Here is a 16,814-nt window from a genome sequence, read left to right as displayed (position 1 = left end):
TTAAAAGCAGAGGATCGAGTGCAGCATTTCAAGTTAATGGGTTATTTCTTAGTAATGAAGTTGTTACTGAGGTGATGTAGGCCACTGCCCCAAATTACATACTACATAGGACATCAGAAAATAAATAATACGCACGTGAGTGAAAAACAAAACCTTTTGTTATACAAAAACATATAATGAACTATATAATTATAATTCATCAAGGTTTCCGTTACAAACTTATTTTTAGACATGATTCATCCAGCAGAGGTCAAAGGTCGGTCTCTATTTGTAGCACATGGGTAAAGCCACGACCATAAAGTACATCACAAATTAAATCTAACCCTCTAATTACAGTGGCAAATTATCAAGAAAACATTGCCGTCTGGAATGTCAACAATCACTGTAAAACAAAATTCTCATTTTTATCATTCTTAGCTGTAAATCGTAAAAAAAATTAAAATCGAGCTTCCACCCCCTCCAAATATTGCATTCAATATCAGCCTGAAACTTCGGGTTAGTACTTGAGCAGAAGTTTTATTTGAGCACAAACTGAGTCCAAATTTTACTTGAGCACAAATTGAACACACATTTTACTCGAGTGCACACATTGTGGTTAAATTCATTTACAACCTTACCATGAAAAATCACTAAATAAATCTCATATAATTGTATTTTCTCAAGAACTCATAAAAGATTCTGAGACAGACACGTAATGGGTTGGTGGACAAAAAATGCCTACAGACAAACTTTTATTTGTCTATAATATTGCGATTCAAGGAGTCGCAAGTTTTTGTAAATCAATGTCTAGAATAAACTGTCGGTGAACATCAATATATTCGGCTCAAATATTATATTATATTATATTATATTATATTATATTATATTATATTATATTATATTTTATATACTTACTGTAGTCAAATTTTACGACTTTAGATTCCTGGCACGTTTTCTTTGTAGCGTTAAATTTCCCCGATCCAGGACACTTTTTGGCGGCGATTGTACGTCCATCTTGACACTCCAGATACATGTCCTCCCTGCCTGGGAAGCTGTTGTTGCCAACTGGGAGATTGGCGCAACTTGGAAGACGCTGCTCACATGGTGCACAGTTGGGAATTCCCACTGGACATATATGGTTTTGCATATAGTCACCTGTATGAAACAAAATCAGGTGTAAATGACGTCTTTTTCATATAATTAACTTCTTTGGGAAAATCATATCTTTTATAAAAGAAAAAGAGAACCATTAAGCTATAATAAACGTGCACATATGTATCTGTGTAAATGACAATAATTATCTGGAATGGCAGGTTCGAAGCTCAATGATATATTCAACAGTTTTCAAAATGCCTCATACTTTCACAAGCGTAATACGTAATTAAACATCGAAAGAAAAACACAGTTCCCCCGCTCAACTATAATGCGAGAACTACAAAAAAGTATTAAAAAAATAGTAGTTTTTAAAAATGATGAGTAAAACAAGCAAACATATAATTGAAAGTTTAACATAACTCTTCCTTTTGACTGTACAACAATATACCGGGATAAAACTGACGGAAAAATAATCTGAAGGTTCTGATTTTGGAGCAAAAGGCCTCGAGTTTTAAAAATAATCCATAGGCTATCTTACATAACAAATGGAGTTTACGTGATATACTGCATGTACGACTGCGATCTTAAAATGCAATTATTGTGGAACTATCATCTTAATGGTTATACAGAGGTTTCTAGCTAGCAACTATACTAAAAGTCACAACCCTTTAGGGCCCTTAAGTATACTAGACCATATTCCTTCCAGACCTTTATCTGTACTAAATCATGTTTATTACAATCTCGTAGTTGTACTAAATCATGTTTATTACAATCTTGTAGCTGTACTAAATCATGTTTATTACAATCTCGTAGCTGTACTAAATCATGTTTATTACAATCTTGTAGCTGTACTAAATCATATTCTTTACAGGCCCTTAGCTGTACTAAAAAATATTCCGTTCTATCTCTTAACTGTATTAAATGACATCAATTCATGGCCCTTAGTTGTACTGATATCACAATCGGTCCATCTTTAAACTGTACCAAATTATATTCATTTTGGATATCTTAGCTGTACTATACCACATTCCTTCCAGGCTACGGGATAGTCCTTGGATTTGCCACGATCTGTTACCGAAGTGTGTCCTTGAGCAAAACACTTTATTCCAATCGCTTAGATATTAAATAACTGACTAGTGTTACTGTTCCGTAAACACCAAGCAAAAATAACAAACATACTGTCAGAACTTACTCTTAGCTTTATATAGCATATTAAGTTTGGGCTCTTAGTTCTACTATAAAAAATACTTGTAATGTCTTTGCTGTACACAACCATATTACTTTAGATTCTTTGCTGTACACAACCATGTTACTTTAGATTCTTTGCTGTACACAACCATGTTACTTTAGACTCTTTGTTGTACTAAACCATATTGCTTTAGATTCTTTGCTTTACTGAACCATATCACTTTATATTCTTTGTTGTACTAAGCCATATTACAGCAGACTCTTTGCTGTACTAAACCATATTACAGTAGACTCTTTGCTTTACTAAGCCATATTACAGTAGACTCTTTGCTGTACTAAACTATATTAATTGGAGACTCTCTGCTTGACTAAGTTATATTACAGTAGACTCTTTGCTGTACTTAACCATATTACAGTAGACTCTCTGCTTGACTAAACCATATTAACTGAAGACTCTCTGCTTGACTAAACCATGTTAAATGGAGACTGTCTGCTTTACTAAACCATATTAAATGGAGACTGTCTGCTTTACTAAACCATATTAAATGGAGACTCTGCTTTACTAAACCATATTAAATGGAGACTCTCTGCTTGACTAAACCATATTAATTGGAGACTGCTGGACTAAACCATATTAACTGGAGACTGCTGGACTAAACCATATTAGTTTAGACTCTTTGCTATACAAAACCATATTACGTGTAGTCTCGTGGCTGTACTAACCATATTACTTTAGACTCTGCTTTACTAAACCATATTACTTTTGACTATTTGCTTTACTAAACCATATTACTTTAGATTCATTGCTGTACTAAACCATATTATTTTAGACTGTGCTTTACTCAACCATATTATATTAGACTCTTTTCTCTGCTAAACCACCGCTCCAGTGGCCTAGTGGTTAAAGCGTCCGCTTCGGATGCGGGAGGTCTTCTATTTATCATCCAAATACATTTTAGGTTATGATACTAAACCAAGCTTCTTTCAGGCTATTGTATTTAATGAACCAAGTTCCTTACAGGCTATTGTCTTTGCTGAACTAAGTTCCTTACAGGCTATTGTGTTTACTGAACTAAGTTCCTTATAGGCTATTGTCGTGATTGAACCAAGTTCCTTACAGGTTAATTGGCTTTACTGAGCCACATTCCTTTCGGGCTCATAGCTTTACTAAACCATGTTTTTATGGCTCGTGGATTACATTCTCTTAAGGCATTTAGATCAAATTTCGTGCAGCCTCTTAGCTTTAACAAACCATATTATTTTCAGGCTGTAGACTTACGAAACCATTCTTTTCTGACATTTGGATCACATATTTGTTTCAGAGTCTTAGCTCTTCTAAATGATATCTTTTACATGCTACTAGTTTAACTAAACTATATTCATTTCAGGATCTTAGCCTTCCTAACTCATGCTGGCTATTGCCGTTACTAATCCATATTCCTTTCAGTCTCTTAGCCCTATTGTAAACCATACTATACCATGATCCTTTCAGGCTTTTAGCGTTACTATACCATGATCCTTTCAGGCTTTAAAGCGTTACTATACCATGATCCTTTTAGGCATTTAGCGTTACTATGCCATGATCCTTTCAAGCCTTTGGCGTTACTAAACCATGATCCTTTCAGGCCTTTAGCGTTACTAAACCATGATAATTTCAGGCTTTTAGCGTTACTGACACATGATCTTTTCAGGCCTTTTGCGTTACTAAACCATGATCCTTTCAGGTCTTTTGCATTACTAAACCATGATAATTTCAGGCTTTTAGCATTATTAAACCATGACCCTTTCAGGCTATTAGCGTTACTAAACCATGTTCCTGAAAGCCTTATGGTGTATAGTTCTCTCAGGCGTTTGACTGTTATTTCTCTACAACTCTTGACGTAAATTTCACCCATCCTTTTGGCTTACAATCAGGCTTTTGGCTAAATTTTCTCCCAGGTTCAAAGCTTACATTCCATGCCGGCTTTTGGCTTACATTCCTCTAAGGCTTTTATCTTTACTATACCATGTTTCTTCGAAACTAAATTACTTTCTTGTCTATTCCAAGAAATAGCTTCATGCATTTGAGATAGAGACTTATTCAGACTAACATGTCTCTGCGTGTATCGTAGGCCACCACACTGTTCAAACTCGATTGTATTGCTTCACGGGCGGAATATGAATCGTTCTCTTCTTTGTTAGTTATAAATATCCACGGAGAGCGTGCTCTTCTTTTGTAAGCTGTAAATATCCTTTCTTGTTTGTGGTATTTGAAATTAATACGTTCTGAACGCTGGTAAGGGCTAAACTTGATGCATATTTTAACGGAATTTGTAAAGACTAGACTGAAACGTGTAAACAGGTAGCGCCTACATGGCCAAGAAGAGCATCAAATGAATAATTTCGCTACAAGAGGACACTTATTTCCTATTACAGTATTCGATCTTTCTGTTGCTGTTTAAATTAGTACGATCTGTGTCATGATTAATTGACAATGTAACACATTTCATCCGCATACTTTGTGTCGTCTATGATATCATATAGTTGAATGGTATCTTCTCTTGCGCATGGACATTCCAATGACGAAGACCATCATTAAACTTTATATTATTTTAATACATTACCAAACTAAGATATCACTCACATGGATCCTTAGGGGCCTTCCTTCTAGCGCAGTCTACATCTTTGTACGGCATGCAGGATAATGATTCTACTGAAAACAGATTCGGATACGGGCATTCATTCAGGTACTTTCCAAACAATGGACGCATCATGACGTCACTGCAATTGTAATACCTGGCACAGTTTGTCGTATGTGGGAACAGAAGATCTCCTTTGCCTTGACAATACCGCTCGATGGATGCTATAAATAAAAAAGACTTTTTAGGAACAAAGAGGAATAAACCAGTCTGCTACATGGAGACTATAATAACATGAACAGACTATGTACACAGGACAAAATTGTATCATCATTTACGTTTTAAAAAAACTTGTGTAGCTGAATGAAACACAAACATTTATGCCATGTATATAAAAGTTACTTAGTCTTCATATTTCTGTGTAGAATGGTTGAACAAATTGCACTGACTGTACTAAAGGCTGTATTTATCTTTGCATCTCACATAGAACAAAAGAACATGTCTACCATACACTGTAGTATCATCTGAGATTAAAATTCTATGCTGCATTTTTCTATTGTGCTGGACCTTTGGTAATTTTACCTGGATCGAATTCTGTAACACACGTTCTAGGGGTTGGATCGTAGACACCAAATCGGCATATCCCAACAGACACAGTTCGTTCACCGAGGCAGGTCATGTAAAAAGGTGACATCTCCCTAGCTGGAAAGGTATTGTTTCCATCAGGTAGACCCACACAGCTGGGGGACCGTTCCGGGCAGGGCAGTACGCACAATGGGCCAGTACACTGGGCCTGGGTCGATTGGTAGTCGCCTAAGCAGATTGGAACATTTGCCACGTCAGTCTTTATTAATGACGAATACTTTAACATATTTAAAAGCTATACCAGATATATTGCCTGTTTAGCCGAGGAGATATCAACAGATAGCCATCCGCAAGTTGCATTCATATTTTCGAGTATTACTGCTGGTGTACCAGGAGTTATAACATACTGTCTCCATTTTCAATTATTTCCTTTTTATTTTAATCTTTCTTTCAGAACGCTCAATTGTTATATCACGTTCTGTCCTATAATGAAATAAGGAATATGTGGATGGAACCACTAGAATCCAGGAATGTTTGAATACATTATTATATATGCATTATTAAATTGATATAGGTGTTATTGTCCTATAATAAAATAAGGAATATGTGGATGGAGCTACTTGAATCCAGGAATGTTTAAATACATTATTATATATGCATTATTAAATTGCTATAGCTGTTTATGTCCTATAATAAAATAAGGAATATGTGGATGGAGCCACTAGAATCCAGGAATGTTTAAATACATTATTATATATGCATTATTAAATTGATATAGCTGTTATTGTCCTATAATAAAATAAGGAATATGTGGATGGAGCCATTTTGTCGAGGAATATTTTAATACAATAGTAAGAAAATATTTTGTAGAAAATGCATAGACAGGTCGGGAAAGCCAGTAAAGGTTTTCGCGATATAATGTTGAAATTCAAAAGACAACACCGTTGCCGAAAGAAAGGTTAACACCTGAGTATAGAATAAAATAATTGGTTCAAATACTATTTAAGACACTTTCTAGTAGTAGGCCAGGAAGCAAAAATCTCAGACTGTTTCATAAAGAATGTTTTCAAATAAAATATTGACCTCTTTTATAAATCGACATCTGAACTGAAATAAAATTACGAAAATTTCACAAACTTTCTTAAACAGAGAACTACCTGAAGTAAAGATAAACACAAAAATTATTTCCGGAGTACACAAGTTCCAAAATCAAAGTGCGCAGCCAGGAGATAGTAAGCTAAAGTCAAGAATTAGAATCTTTTAAGTAATGCATTACACAGTGGACCGAAGTATACAATGCATATTTCAAAGGACTTAGCTCCATGATATAAAGATTTTAAGCGGATTAAAACAATTTATCTTATTTTCCTAATTTTACGAGCAAGACATTTACGTACAAGGCGCCTTTGGTTCCGGTCTGGATCCGCATTGTACAGCAGTGAAGTCGTCACACATTAAGGTTTGTGTATTGAATAGTAGTGGGTACTGACATTCAGTCTGATATTGACTGAAGCCGGCCATGGTAGATGTCAAGCTACAATTGAAGTACTTGGCGCAATTGTCGGGATCTGGAATTATAGCCTTTCTGTTTCCGGCACACTGACCTAATTTATTACCTGAAAAAAATAATATTAACAGATAAGTAAATTATTTTCTATACATGATATTTGCAATGCCGCACACAAACTGATTTTGTCTCCATCTGGAGATAATTAGTTTCCTTTTATTGCTTCATGCATGAATTAGGTCTCTTTGATTCATAATTATGTCTTGATTCATAATTGTGTCATCATCATGCATTACACGTATAGTTATTAAATGATAATAGTCTAATATTTACAAATTTTAATTATTATTCAAAGTTCAACTACTATTTATTAAATTTTAATTGTTATGAATTAGTATTTGTTTTTCTATAATCATCTTGGTCTTCCCTATATTTTAAGAGTGTGTCTTATTTTTTAATTTTTTAAAAACACACACAGAACAACTTTGTATCTCCACTACAACAAACTTACATGCTATTTTGGGTCAGAATTAAAAACTGTACGTACCAACATCAGAATTTTCTGAGCAACCTTTAATGGATGGATCAAAGACTGAACCTGCAGGGCAGGTTTTAATCTCAATGGTTCTCTCCGTTCTACAAATCACATACTTGTCACTGCGAGAACTCGAGGAGGGGAAAGGATTGGGGCCATCGGGCAAGCTTCTACAGCTCGGTTTGGTGACCTGACAGGCCTGGATATTGTTCCCCTCTACATTGCTTGCGTACTGACCTGAAAGGGCAAATAACTCTTTCGTATATACCGAAAATGAAATTGAATGGCAAGGTTTCGAAAGTCAAACCAAACAAGGCACATTTCTGGCTTTCTGCTAAATAAAAGAAAAGCAGATACCCCCATCCATCTTCCACACACACACACACACACACACAAACACACACAGAAGCACATTTTTTAATCAAAAACTAATTTTACAAAATTTAAACTCTGGCCTGACAAAGGGAACTAATTCAGAACTAACAGCCATCACATTTTGATGGACAGAGGCAAGGATATGGACTCGAAGCAGGAAGCAAAGAAGTATGTAATCGATATTCTTATAATTATAAGTAGTTATAAAAGTCACAAGAAATAAATAACAGAACTATCTTTTAGTCATTGATTGCAGATATTGCCAAAGCGCATGATCACATAAGTAGTTTGTGTTAGTGTTGAGAACTAATAATTTCCATCATTTTTGTCACGTGATGCGATTTTAACCAATCTCAGTTCTTGTGTACGATGACTTTGTAAAAGCATGTAATTATGTAATGTATGTGAACAATCGTCATAACATGTTTCTGTTGGCGGGTGAACGACAGTGTATATAAAATTCGTGTGCATATAAACTGTATATTACAGGCTTTAAAATTTGCAACAAACCGTGGTCATAATAAGTTCTAAATCTTATCTGCGTCCACAAACAATTTAGGACACTGTTTTCTGTCCTTGAAACATGAAAATTAATTTATTATGACTTGGCTACTGTGGAATGCTGGAAATATTGCCGAAAGTTACTAATGTTTGCTGATAGTGTAAATTTTCTCATATGTGTGCTTCAGTTCTAGTCAGTATACTTATTATTATTATTATTATTATTATTATTATTATTATTATTTCACAGGAATACGTGTCTGCTGCAAATACGAATTATCAATTCAGCTTACATGGCGTTTTGGGTTCTTCCCTGGCGCCACACTGGACTTGGGCAAAGTTCTCGCAGCGGCTGGTTTGGGAGGAGTAGAGCTGAGGATAGGGACATTCCCCTCGGTGGCGCCCGAACTGAGGATGCTTGGCAGCGGCGCGGCAATCAATAAAACGTGCACAGTTGCTTGGGTCCGCCAACAGAACATTCGGATTAGAAGCACAAAATATTTCTATGGAAACTTGACAGAAAACAGAACAGAAAATATAATACTTTTTTGAAGTATTCGATTATATAAATAAATTTGCTCTAATTGCATGACAAACTAAGTTCCTTTTCCAAAACTCTATGCGCGAAGCGAATCAAATGGCTAAAATGTAACAAAAGGCAGGTAGCTACCAATACATAAGCTTAAACACTGTCATTGGGTTTTACAAAAAAATCGTATCTTTTTGTGAACATCATATTTTCACCGATATCAACAATAAACTGAAGAGTGGATAATGTAGCAGACTATGAACACATTGGTTCTTTTTGGGGCATTTTTTTTTTCTTTCTGTGTCCTGACTTTATGACACAGACGAATAAAAAAGCTAGAGGCACGTATATAAAGAGATATAAAGTTAACTATAAGTCGAGAATTGTAAAATGGCCTCGAGTCAGGGAGTTGCTTAAAAGATATAACGTTTTACAATATTTATGTTGAAGGAAACTCAAAATAGTGCTGGTTGAAGGCAAATGCTTGTGGCGATGTTTAAGACAGATTTGAGTGAACTTCAAAACTACAACAACAAAGCGAAAATGTTGTCTCTATCGACTTTGAATGCCTTCTTTAAATAGAATATGTTTGAAATCTGTGCAGTTATTGTCATATCTTACGAGGATCTAAATTAACGGTGCAGTTGGCTTGGATGGGATCGAAAACACCGCCTGAACAGGTCTTGACTCCTTGAGTTTTTCCATTCTGGCATTCCAGATAATACTCTGACAAAAGACGGCCAGGGAATGGGTTGGGACCATCGGGTTGCCTTTCGCAACCAGGTGTGTCATGCGCAGTACAATCTTCTCCCTGGTGCTGGACGTAATCACCTAGAGAAGAGTAATTTATATTTTTATTCACCAGGTTTTTAAAACAATAAAAAGACAACAATGAATACTTGAAAATATTTTTTCTACTTTGCAACATATAATAAGAACAGAGAAACATATACATTGCCTTTTAAAAATATCAATCTTAAGTCTCTGTCGTTGATGCTATTTTTGTTGTTATTACAAACTGGTGACTAAAAGCATTTCATTAAACCACAATTAAAAAAATATTTAATAATGACTTAACTTGCTCTACTATGACTATTTTCAAAGTATTTAAGGCTATTTACCTTAAATACAGGGAACAAGGATTATTTTTAAAATTTCAGATATATACATGTTACATATGACCTTGATTATTGATCCCATGTTACTCTTTGGTGCGTGGCTTGTGTAAAAACCAGTATAAGAAGAGATGAGAATATTTGATTACTATGGAAACCAATTTTTTTTAAAAGGTGTGTAAAAGTCCACTTTTTCTGGCACACCATCATAACTTCAACGGTTACTGCTACTGGAATACGCAGATGACCCATATTTTGTTCAGAATTTTTCTGCTTGGTGATCTAAATTTATACGGTTAATACTGGCTCATAAGTCGAGTCTTGCTGCAAAGAATATAGATTCTGCTCTACCGTCGCATCATGTGCTAGCAGATTGGAGTCAATGTCATTTGTTCTATTTATTACTCTTAACAAACTTCGCAAACCCAGATCTGCCGGCGCATTAAGTGGTCGCAGATCTGGGTCTATGCAGTTTGCAGTTGGACTCAAAGAAATTAGTTTGTACGTTATTAGCAAATTGTACCCTAAGAATACGTATGTTTAGTCTACTTCTCTGAGCAGCCAGTTCTAACTTCGTAATAGCACTCTGGTGGCCTAGTGGTTAGTGCGTCCGCATCGGATGCGGGAGGTCGCGGGTTCAAATCCCGGCCGAGTTATACCAGATACATAAAAATGGTACTAACAGCTGCCTTGCTTGACCCTCAGCATTAAGAGGTTAGTGTTAGGGCTGGTCGGCCTGGTGTCAAGATATTGTGACTGGGTGAGACATCACGCCATATGTCTGCGGCATGATGTCCCAGTGCTAGACATCACTATAAAATGCCACACTGCAGTCATCGTAGCGATATGACTGAAAAATTGTTAAGGCTACGTTACAAATCCAAATCACACAGACTAACTTCGTATTAACAGTCAGCTCTGACTTCTTAATAACAGTCAGCTCTGACTTCGCATTATCGGCCAGTTCTGACTTGGCATTAAGAGTCATCTCTGACTTCGTATTAACAGTCAGCTCTGACTTCGTATTAACAGTCAGTTCTGACTTCGTATTAACAGTCAGCTCTGACTTCGTATTAACAGTCAGCTCTGACTTTGCATTAACGGCCAGTTTTGACTTGGCATTAACAGTCATCTCAGACTTCGTATTAACAGTCAGCTCTGACTTCGTATTAACAGTCAGTTCTCTCCTCATATTAACAGCCAGTTCTGGCCAATTCTATTTTGATCTGATTTTAACAGCCAATACTGACCTCATATTAATAATGAATTTTGACCTCGTATTAACAGCTAGTTTGGGAACATTCTAACCTCGTATTAGCAGCCAGTTCTGACCCTCGTATTGTTTTGCGTCATGGCAAGCAAGCAGGATAAATGAGTGCGTGCTGTCCGCACACTGCTGTATTAACAGTACTGAACATTTCAATTTAGACAGGATAATCGAAATATACAGTTAAGAAGCCTGATTTACATGATAACATGTTTAAATCAGTATACAGAAAACACAATGAGAATTGATTTTAGAGGACCAAACCCCACCCCATATTTTAAAATTGAAATATTCTTCTCGGTCTATTTGCCTTTGGCAAAATCCAGTACAGCATTCTCATTTCATGAATCACGTGGTCTTGTCCTCGTTGAAAGTAAGCTTCTGGTAGAGAACGGTAAATACTAATACTTATATGGTGTTAAACTTGGTTGTTTCATTAAGTGGACTCCTCCCACGGTTACAGGGAACACTTTTTGACAATGTAAATGTAGCTTATGCAGAGTTAAAAATAACGTAGCTATTGCATATAAAAAAAATTCTTGCGTGGTTACTTACACCTATTTCACCAAACATTGTGGTATTATTTCACATTTTTTATTTTTATGCAAAAATTGTAAAATTGGATTAAAATAGGAATGAAGTAAATAATACACTCTTTAAAAATTATATTATATACGTATCGTATCATAAATGCGATATTCAAATGTCGGGGTATGTAAAATGGAAAGTATTAAAAAATATAAGGTGACCATTGGGTTTGTATATAATTGCTGCATTACCTCCAGAAAGTGCATACCTCCAAACATTACATTACCGCCATAAACGTAATTTCAGACTGAAATGATTGTGTCATACTGTGTAGTGTTCAGCTTAAAGCTGATGCGCGCTTTGCATCCAGCAATAATGTACAGTATCTGTCTTTTAATTCCACGAGCTATTTCAAACTATTTGAAAATAGTAACGGAAGTCTTGTTGTAGTTTCCATTTGTAATAAGCACAGCTTTTAGGTCGTAACGAAATATGTTTGGGTTTCACCATGTAAAGCTAACAGTCATTAGGTCGCTAACTAAAGTCTGTTGGGGTTTCCCCATGTAAAGCTAATAGCCATTAGCTCTTTAACTAAAGTCTGTTTGGGTTTCCCCATGTAAAGCTAACAGTCATTAGGTCATTAATTAAAGTCTGTTGGGGTTTCCCCATGTAAAGCTAACATTCATTAGGTCTTTAACTAAAGTCTGTTGGGGTTTCCCCATGTAAAGCTAACATTCATTAGGTCTTTAACTAAAGTCTGTTGGGGTTTCCCCATGTAAAGCTAACATTCATTAGGTCTTTAACTAAAGTCTGTTGGGGTTTCCCCATGTAAAGCTAACATTCATTAGGTCTTTAACTAAAGTCTGTTGGGGTTTCCCCATGTAAAGCTAACAGTCATTAGGTCTTTAACTAAAGTCTGTTGGGCTTTCCCCATGTAAAATTAACAGTCATTAGATCGTTGACTAAAGTCTATTAGGGTTTCCCCGTGTAATGGACACGACGTTTTGGTCTCTTAGGCTTGGAATTCTGCATATTTTGATTTGTGTGCAAAGACATATCTAAGAGTAAGCTAGACTAAAAATCTCGTGAAAATAAAAATATAAGTGTGTCGTCACATGCGTATCATATAGTACAATAAGGTAATAGAGCGTATCTTCCTCGATTTCGCTAAATACAACAGTTTGAACACACGGGTTAAACCCTGTTTCTGCTGGGTGTAAACATTTTATTTATTTGCGATTCTATCCCTAGTCTGGTATGTATATTCGAAACTCGTTTATCTTCTTGGTGATACAGAGTTGACAAACTAAAAACTACATTTTAAAATGCTTTTTGACACAAATTTATCACAAAACTACATTCAGCGTTGCTTCATTGGTATACTGGCCATAGATAAAAGAGAAGCTAGAAGAAAAAACTACTTCATAATTCATCTTTTTCAAGTAAGATTGTATGGACTTTGTTTGGTTTATTCAGGATATGACGTCAGCGATAAAATTATGGATGTCCCAGATACAATGAATATTTTTTCTCAGAAGAGCCAATTAAATGTTATACCTTTAAGAAAATTTTGGCCAAAAACCAAGGTTACTTTTCTAAAGAGATAAAACTTTGTAGCGTGGTATGGGCAGTACATGGTTTCTTTTCAATGCAAAATGGAAGTCTAAAAACGTGTTGAACGAGCTTTTAGTTATGTTTACATTATTCAAGAAAAAAGCCTTGAATACACATTTCATTAATCAATAGGTTCATGAACGTTGAGAATAAACTATTTTTGCATTACAATCAAGCTATCCTTGAGGGATATGTACGATATACATTTTGGATAAATGTATCTAAATGTACTCACTTGATAAAAAAAAATAGAGGTAGGAAACTGTGAGGCATACAGCAACGATGCAGAATCGTATCTTTGTATCCAAATTTTTACCCTATCTAAAACGAAGTTGGTATTGAAAGAATTTGAATAATGATTTTTAATCATCCTGCAAAAAATGAGACTACGTCAGTTCTTTCATACAACTGTCATAAACTTCTTGGTCGTCTAGTTTTTGTCAGAAGAGAAATGTCGTGTTTGCAAACACGATTGCCCCATGAAACTGCCTTGACAAATATTCGTAAAAGGCCAAACCTTATCCCATCAGCAGCCAGAATTTAAAGTAATATAGATTTGACGTAAGTTTTAAATTGTGTAATTGATTGGCTTTTCATCTTTTATCTCATGAAAAAGTATTAAAAAATTTTCTACGCAAACTTTGACAATTCGAACAAAAGTTGATTTAGTGACCGTGCACAATGCACATTGTTTCTGTTACTATTATATATATATATATATATATATATATATATATATATATATATATATATATATATATATATATATATATATATATATATATATATATATATATATATATATCTTACATATAACATAGATAATAACTACAAAAAAGCTAAGGCAGCAGCGATGAAGACAATTGAAGTATTTTTCTATATTTGCTCAGTTAAGTTGCCCCAACCCCCAAAATAATTTAAGATAAGGATGTAGTGTTACCTAAATAAATTTCAACAATTGCTCATTAAGGTGACTTCAGCAAGTTAATTTGCAGAGATTCGTGACTGTAATAGACATACTTATATGCATGCATTCCAGATACGTTTAGTAGACAACTCAAATATATGCTGAAAAGATGGTACCGTATACATCCCTTACAAGTCGAGTCAAACTGCATATATATAAAAATCTGATCTGCCGTGTACCACAATGCCCAGATCTGCCGCCACGTTATTCGACGGCAGATCTGAATCTGTGTAGTTTGCAGTTGGATTTGACTTATAAGCGAATACATAAGATAATTACATTAAAAATATAAAATTAATGTCGGTGACTACGCAAGCGATGACGATTTTTAGAGGTGATAGTCGCATTAGTTCCAAACGTTATCCAGAACCATAGAGTCAAACAGTGTTTAATGTATACATGTGGTAGTTTACGAAACTGACGTCTCGATTCTGAAACACCTGAGACATTTTATACAGATCGTGATCAAGTCCTAATAGGACAACACGTTATTCATTCCTTAATGGCATGGTGATGAGTGGTCGTCTCGGCAAATTTCATTGACTGCCATATTTTGCTAGAAACTAATAAACATACGATCTAATTATGCGGCAATTTTCTACATGATAAATGGCATTAACGGTTTGAAGTGTTGATGCGCAAAGGTAAAGTATGCCATTTTTATCTTTAACAGCTGAACGATGAGAAGAGGCGAGATGTACATATGTTTGAAGACAAAAATAATAAGGGATTAAAAAGAAAGTGCTTAATTTGTCTACGCATGAGTCATATGTGTGTCATGTATGCGTGTCTGTTTTATCAAAATGTCAGATTTTGACAAGCTTTATTCCAGTAATTACCCAGCTAGTAATTATCCTCTTTCGGTGATGTAATCACGCGGATTGGATTATTGCTAAATGATTAGATCAGCTCTTACCATCCGACTGTAGATTATTGCTAAATGATTAAATCAACTCTTACCATCCGACTGTAGATTATTGCTAAATGATTAAATCAACTCTTACCATCCGACTGTAGATTATTGCTAAATGATTAGACCAGCTCTTACCATCCGACTGTAGATTATTGCTAAATGATTAGACCAGCTCTTACCATCTGACTGTAGATTATTGCTAAATGATTAAATCAACTCTTACCATCCGACTGTAGATTATTGCTAAATGATTAAATCAACTCTTACCATCCGACTGTAGATTATTGCTAAATGATTAGATCAGCTCTTACCATCCGACTGTAGATTATTGCTTAATGATTAAATCAACTCTTACCATCAGACTGTAGCAAAATTATGCAAGTCATAAAGAGCTAAACCTTCCAACGTGGACACGTGAATATGTAAGCGTCACTGAGGTGAAACTTCTCTGTGGTGCTAAATTGACCGTCTTCTGCTCTTTCTGTCTCATAAGTTTTGTGTGACGTTGATTACCGTGGTAAAACATGATGCGTTAGTAATATCTTAACTGTAGATGCATTATTTAATTTCAAATGCAAACTTGGAGAAAAATCCACGGCTTTCGATTTTTATTTTAGATATATACTCACATAAACGTATAACAACCATAGAAAAAGACCCAAACATTTTCTATGTTTCGAATGATTATATTAGAAATTTTGGAGCGACTTTGAGGCAAGAAGTTCAACAGCGTAACAGTTTTCTGGACAAGATCTAAGACGATAACATTCATGTTGCGATGTCATGATCTTGGCAACGACATCAATTTAAGCCATTGAAGACATTTTACAGTTATGCATTCAAAATTATGTTATATACATGTTTTCTAAGTAAGCTATCCGCAGAAATTAAATTTATTTTTTCTTAAGCTATTATTTCAAATAATATTAACAATATTTTCTTATTAGAATGTTGAGACGGAATTTTTTGTGTGGTTGATAATTGAATGTTAATACCGTATCCCCTGAAAGGTTGATAATTAATCGCTTCTACGGAAACCCTTGCATTATTGATAATTGATTGTTAAATTGGTATCTTTTACTAGTATCCACTGTATGGTTGATAATTGAGTTAAATCGGTATCATTTATATGGTTGATAATTGATTGTTAAATCCGTATCCCTTGCATGGTGGTTAACCGATTGTTAATACGGCATCCGTTGCATGGTTGATAATTTATTGTTAATACGGTATGTATTGCATGGTTGTTAATTGATTGTTAATACAGTATCCCTTGCATGGTTGACAATTGATTGTTAATATGGTATCCATTACGTGGTTGATAATTGATTGTTAATACAGCATTCCTAGCATGGTTGATAATTGATTGTTAATACAGTATTCCTAGCATGGTTGATAATTCATTGTTAACACAGTATCCCTAGCATGGCTGATAATTTATTGTTAATACGATATTAATTGCATGGTTGATACTTGATTGCTAATACAGTATTCCTAG

General features: G+C 35.0%; 1 protein-coding gene across 1 annotated transcript in view; it reads right to left on the bottom strand.

The window, feature by feature from the left end:
* Positions 1 to 16,814, bottom strand: part of LOC149799396 (uncharacterized) — a 62,789-nt gene that overhangs the window by 16,988 nt on the left and 28,987 nt on the right. The window contains exons 4-10 of the mRNA XM_089958735.1: positions 9,534 to 9,743; positions 8,677 to 8,895; positions 7,520 to 7,744; positions 6,863 to 7,081; positions 5,463 to 5,693; positions 4,886 to 5,104; positions 895 to 1,134 (exon numbers count right to left, since the gene is read on the bottom strand). Coding sequence (XP_089814861.1) covers positions 895 to 1,134; positions 4,886 to 5,104; positions 5,463 to 5,693; positions 6,863 to 7,081; positions 7,520 to 7,744; positions 8,677 to 8,895; positions 9,534 to 9,743 — 1,563 coding nt within the window. The remainder of the gene's footprint in view (positions 1 to 894; positions 1,135 to 4,885; positions 5,105 to 5,462; positions 5,694 to 6,862; positions 7,082 to 7,519; positions 7,745 to 8,676; positions 8,896 to 9,533; positions 9,744 to 16,814) is intronic.

This window comes from Sinohyriopsis cumingii, chromosome 5 (genome assembly GCF_028554795.1).
Source record: "Sinohyriopsis cumingii isolate HCF-2022 chromosome 5, ASM2855479v2, whole genome shotgun sequence".
Classification (NCBI taxonomy): Eukaryota; Metazoa; Mollusca; class Bivalvia; order Unionida; family Unionidae; genus Sinohyriopsis; species Sinohyriopsis cumingii.
Note: the sequence above shows the minus strand (reverse complement) of the source record. Positions and strands in the feature narration are given on the sequence as shown.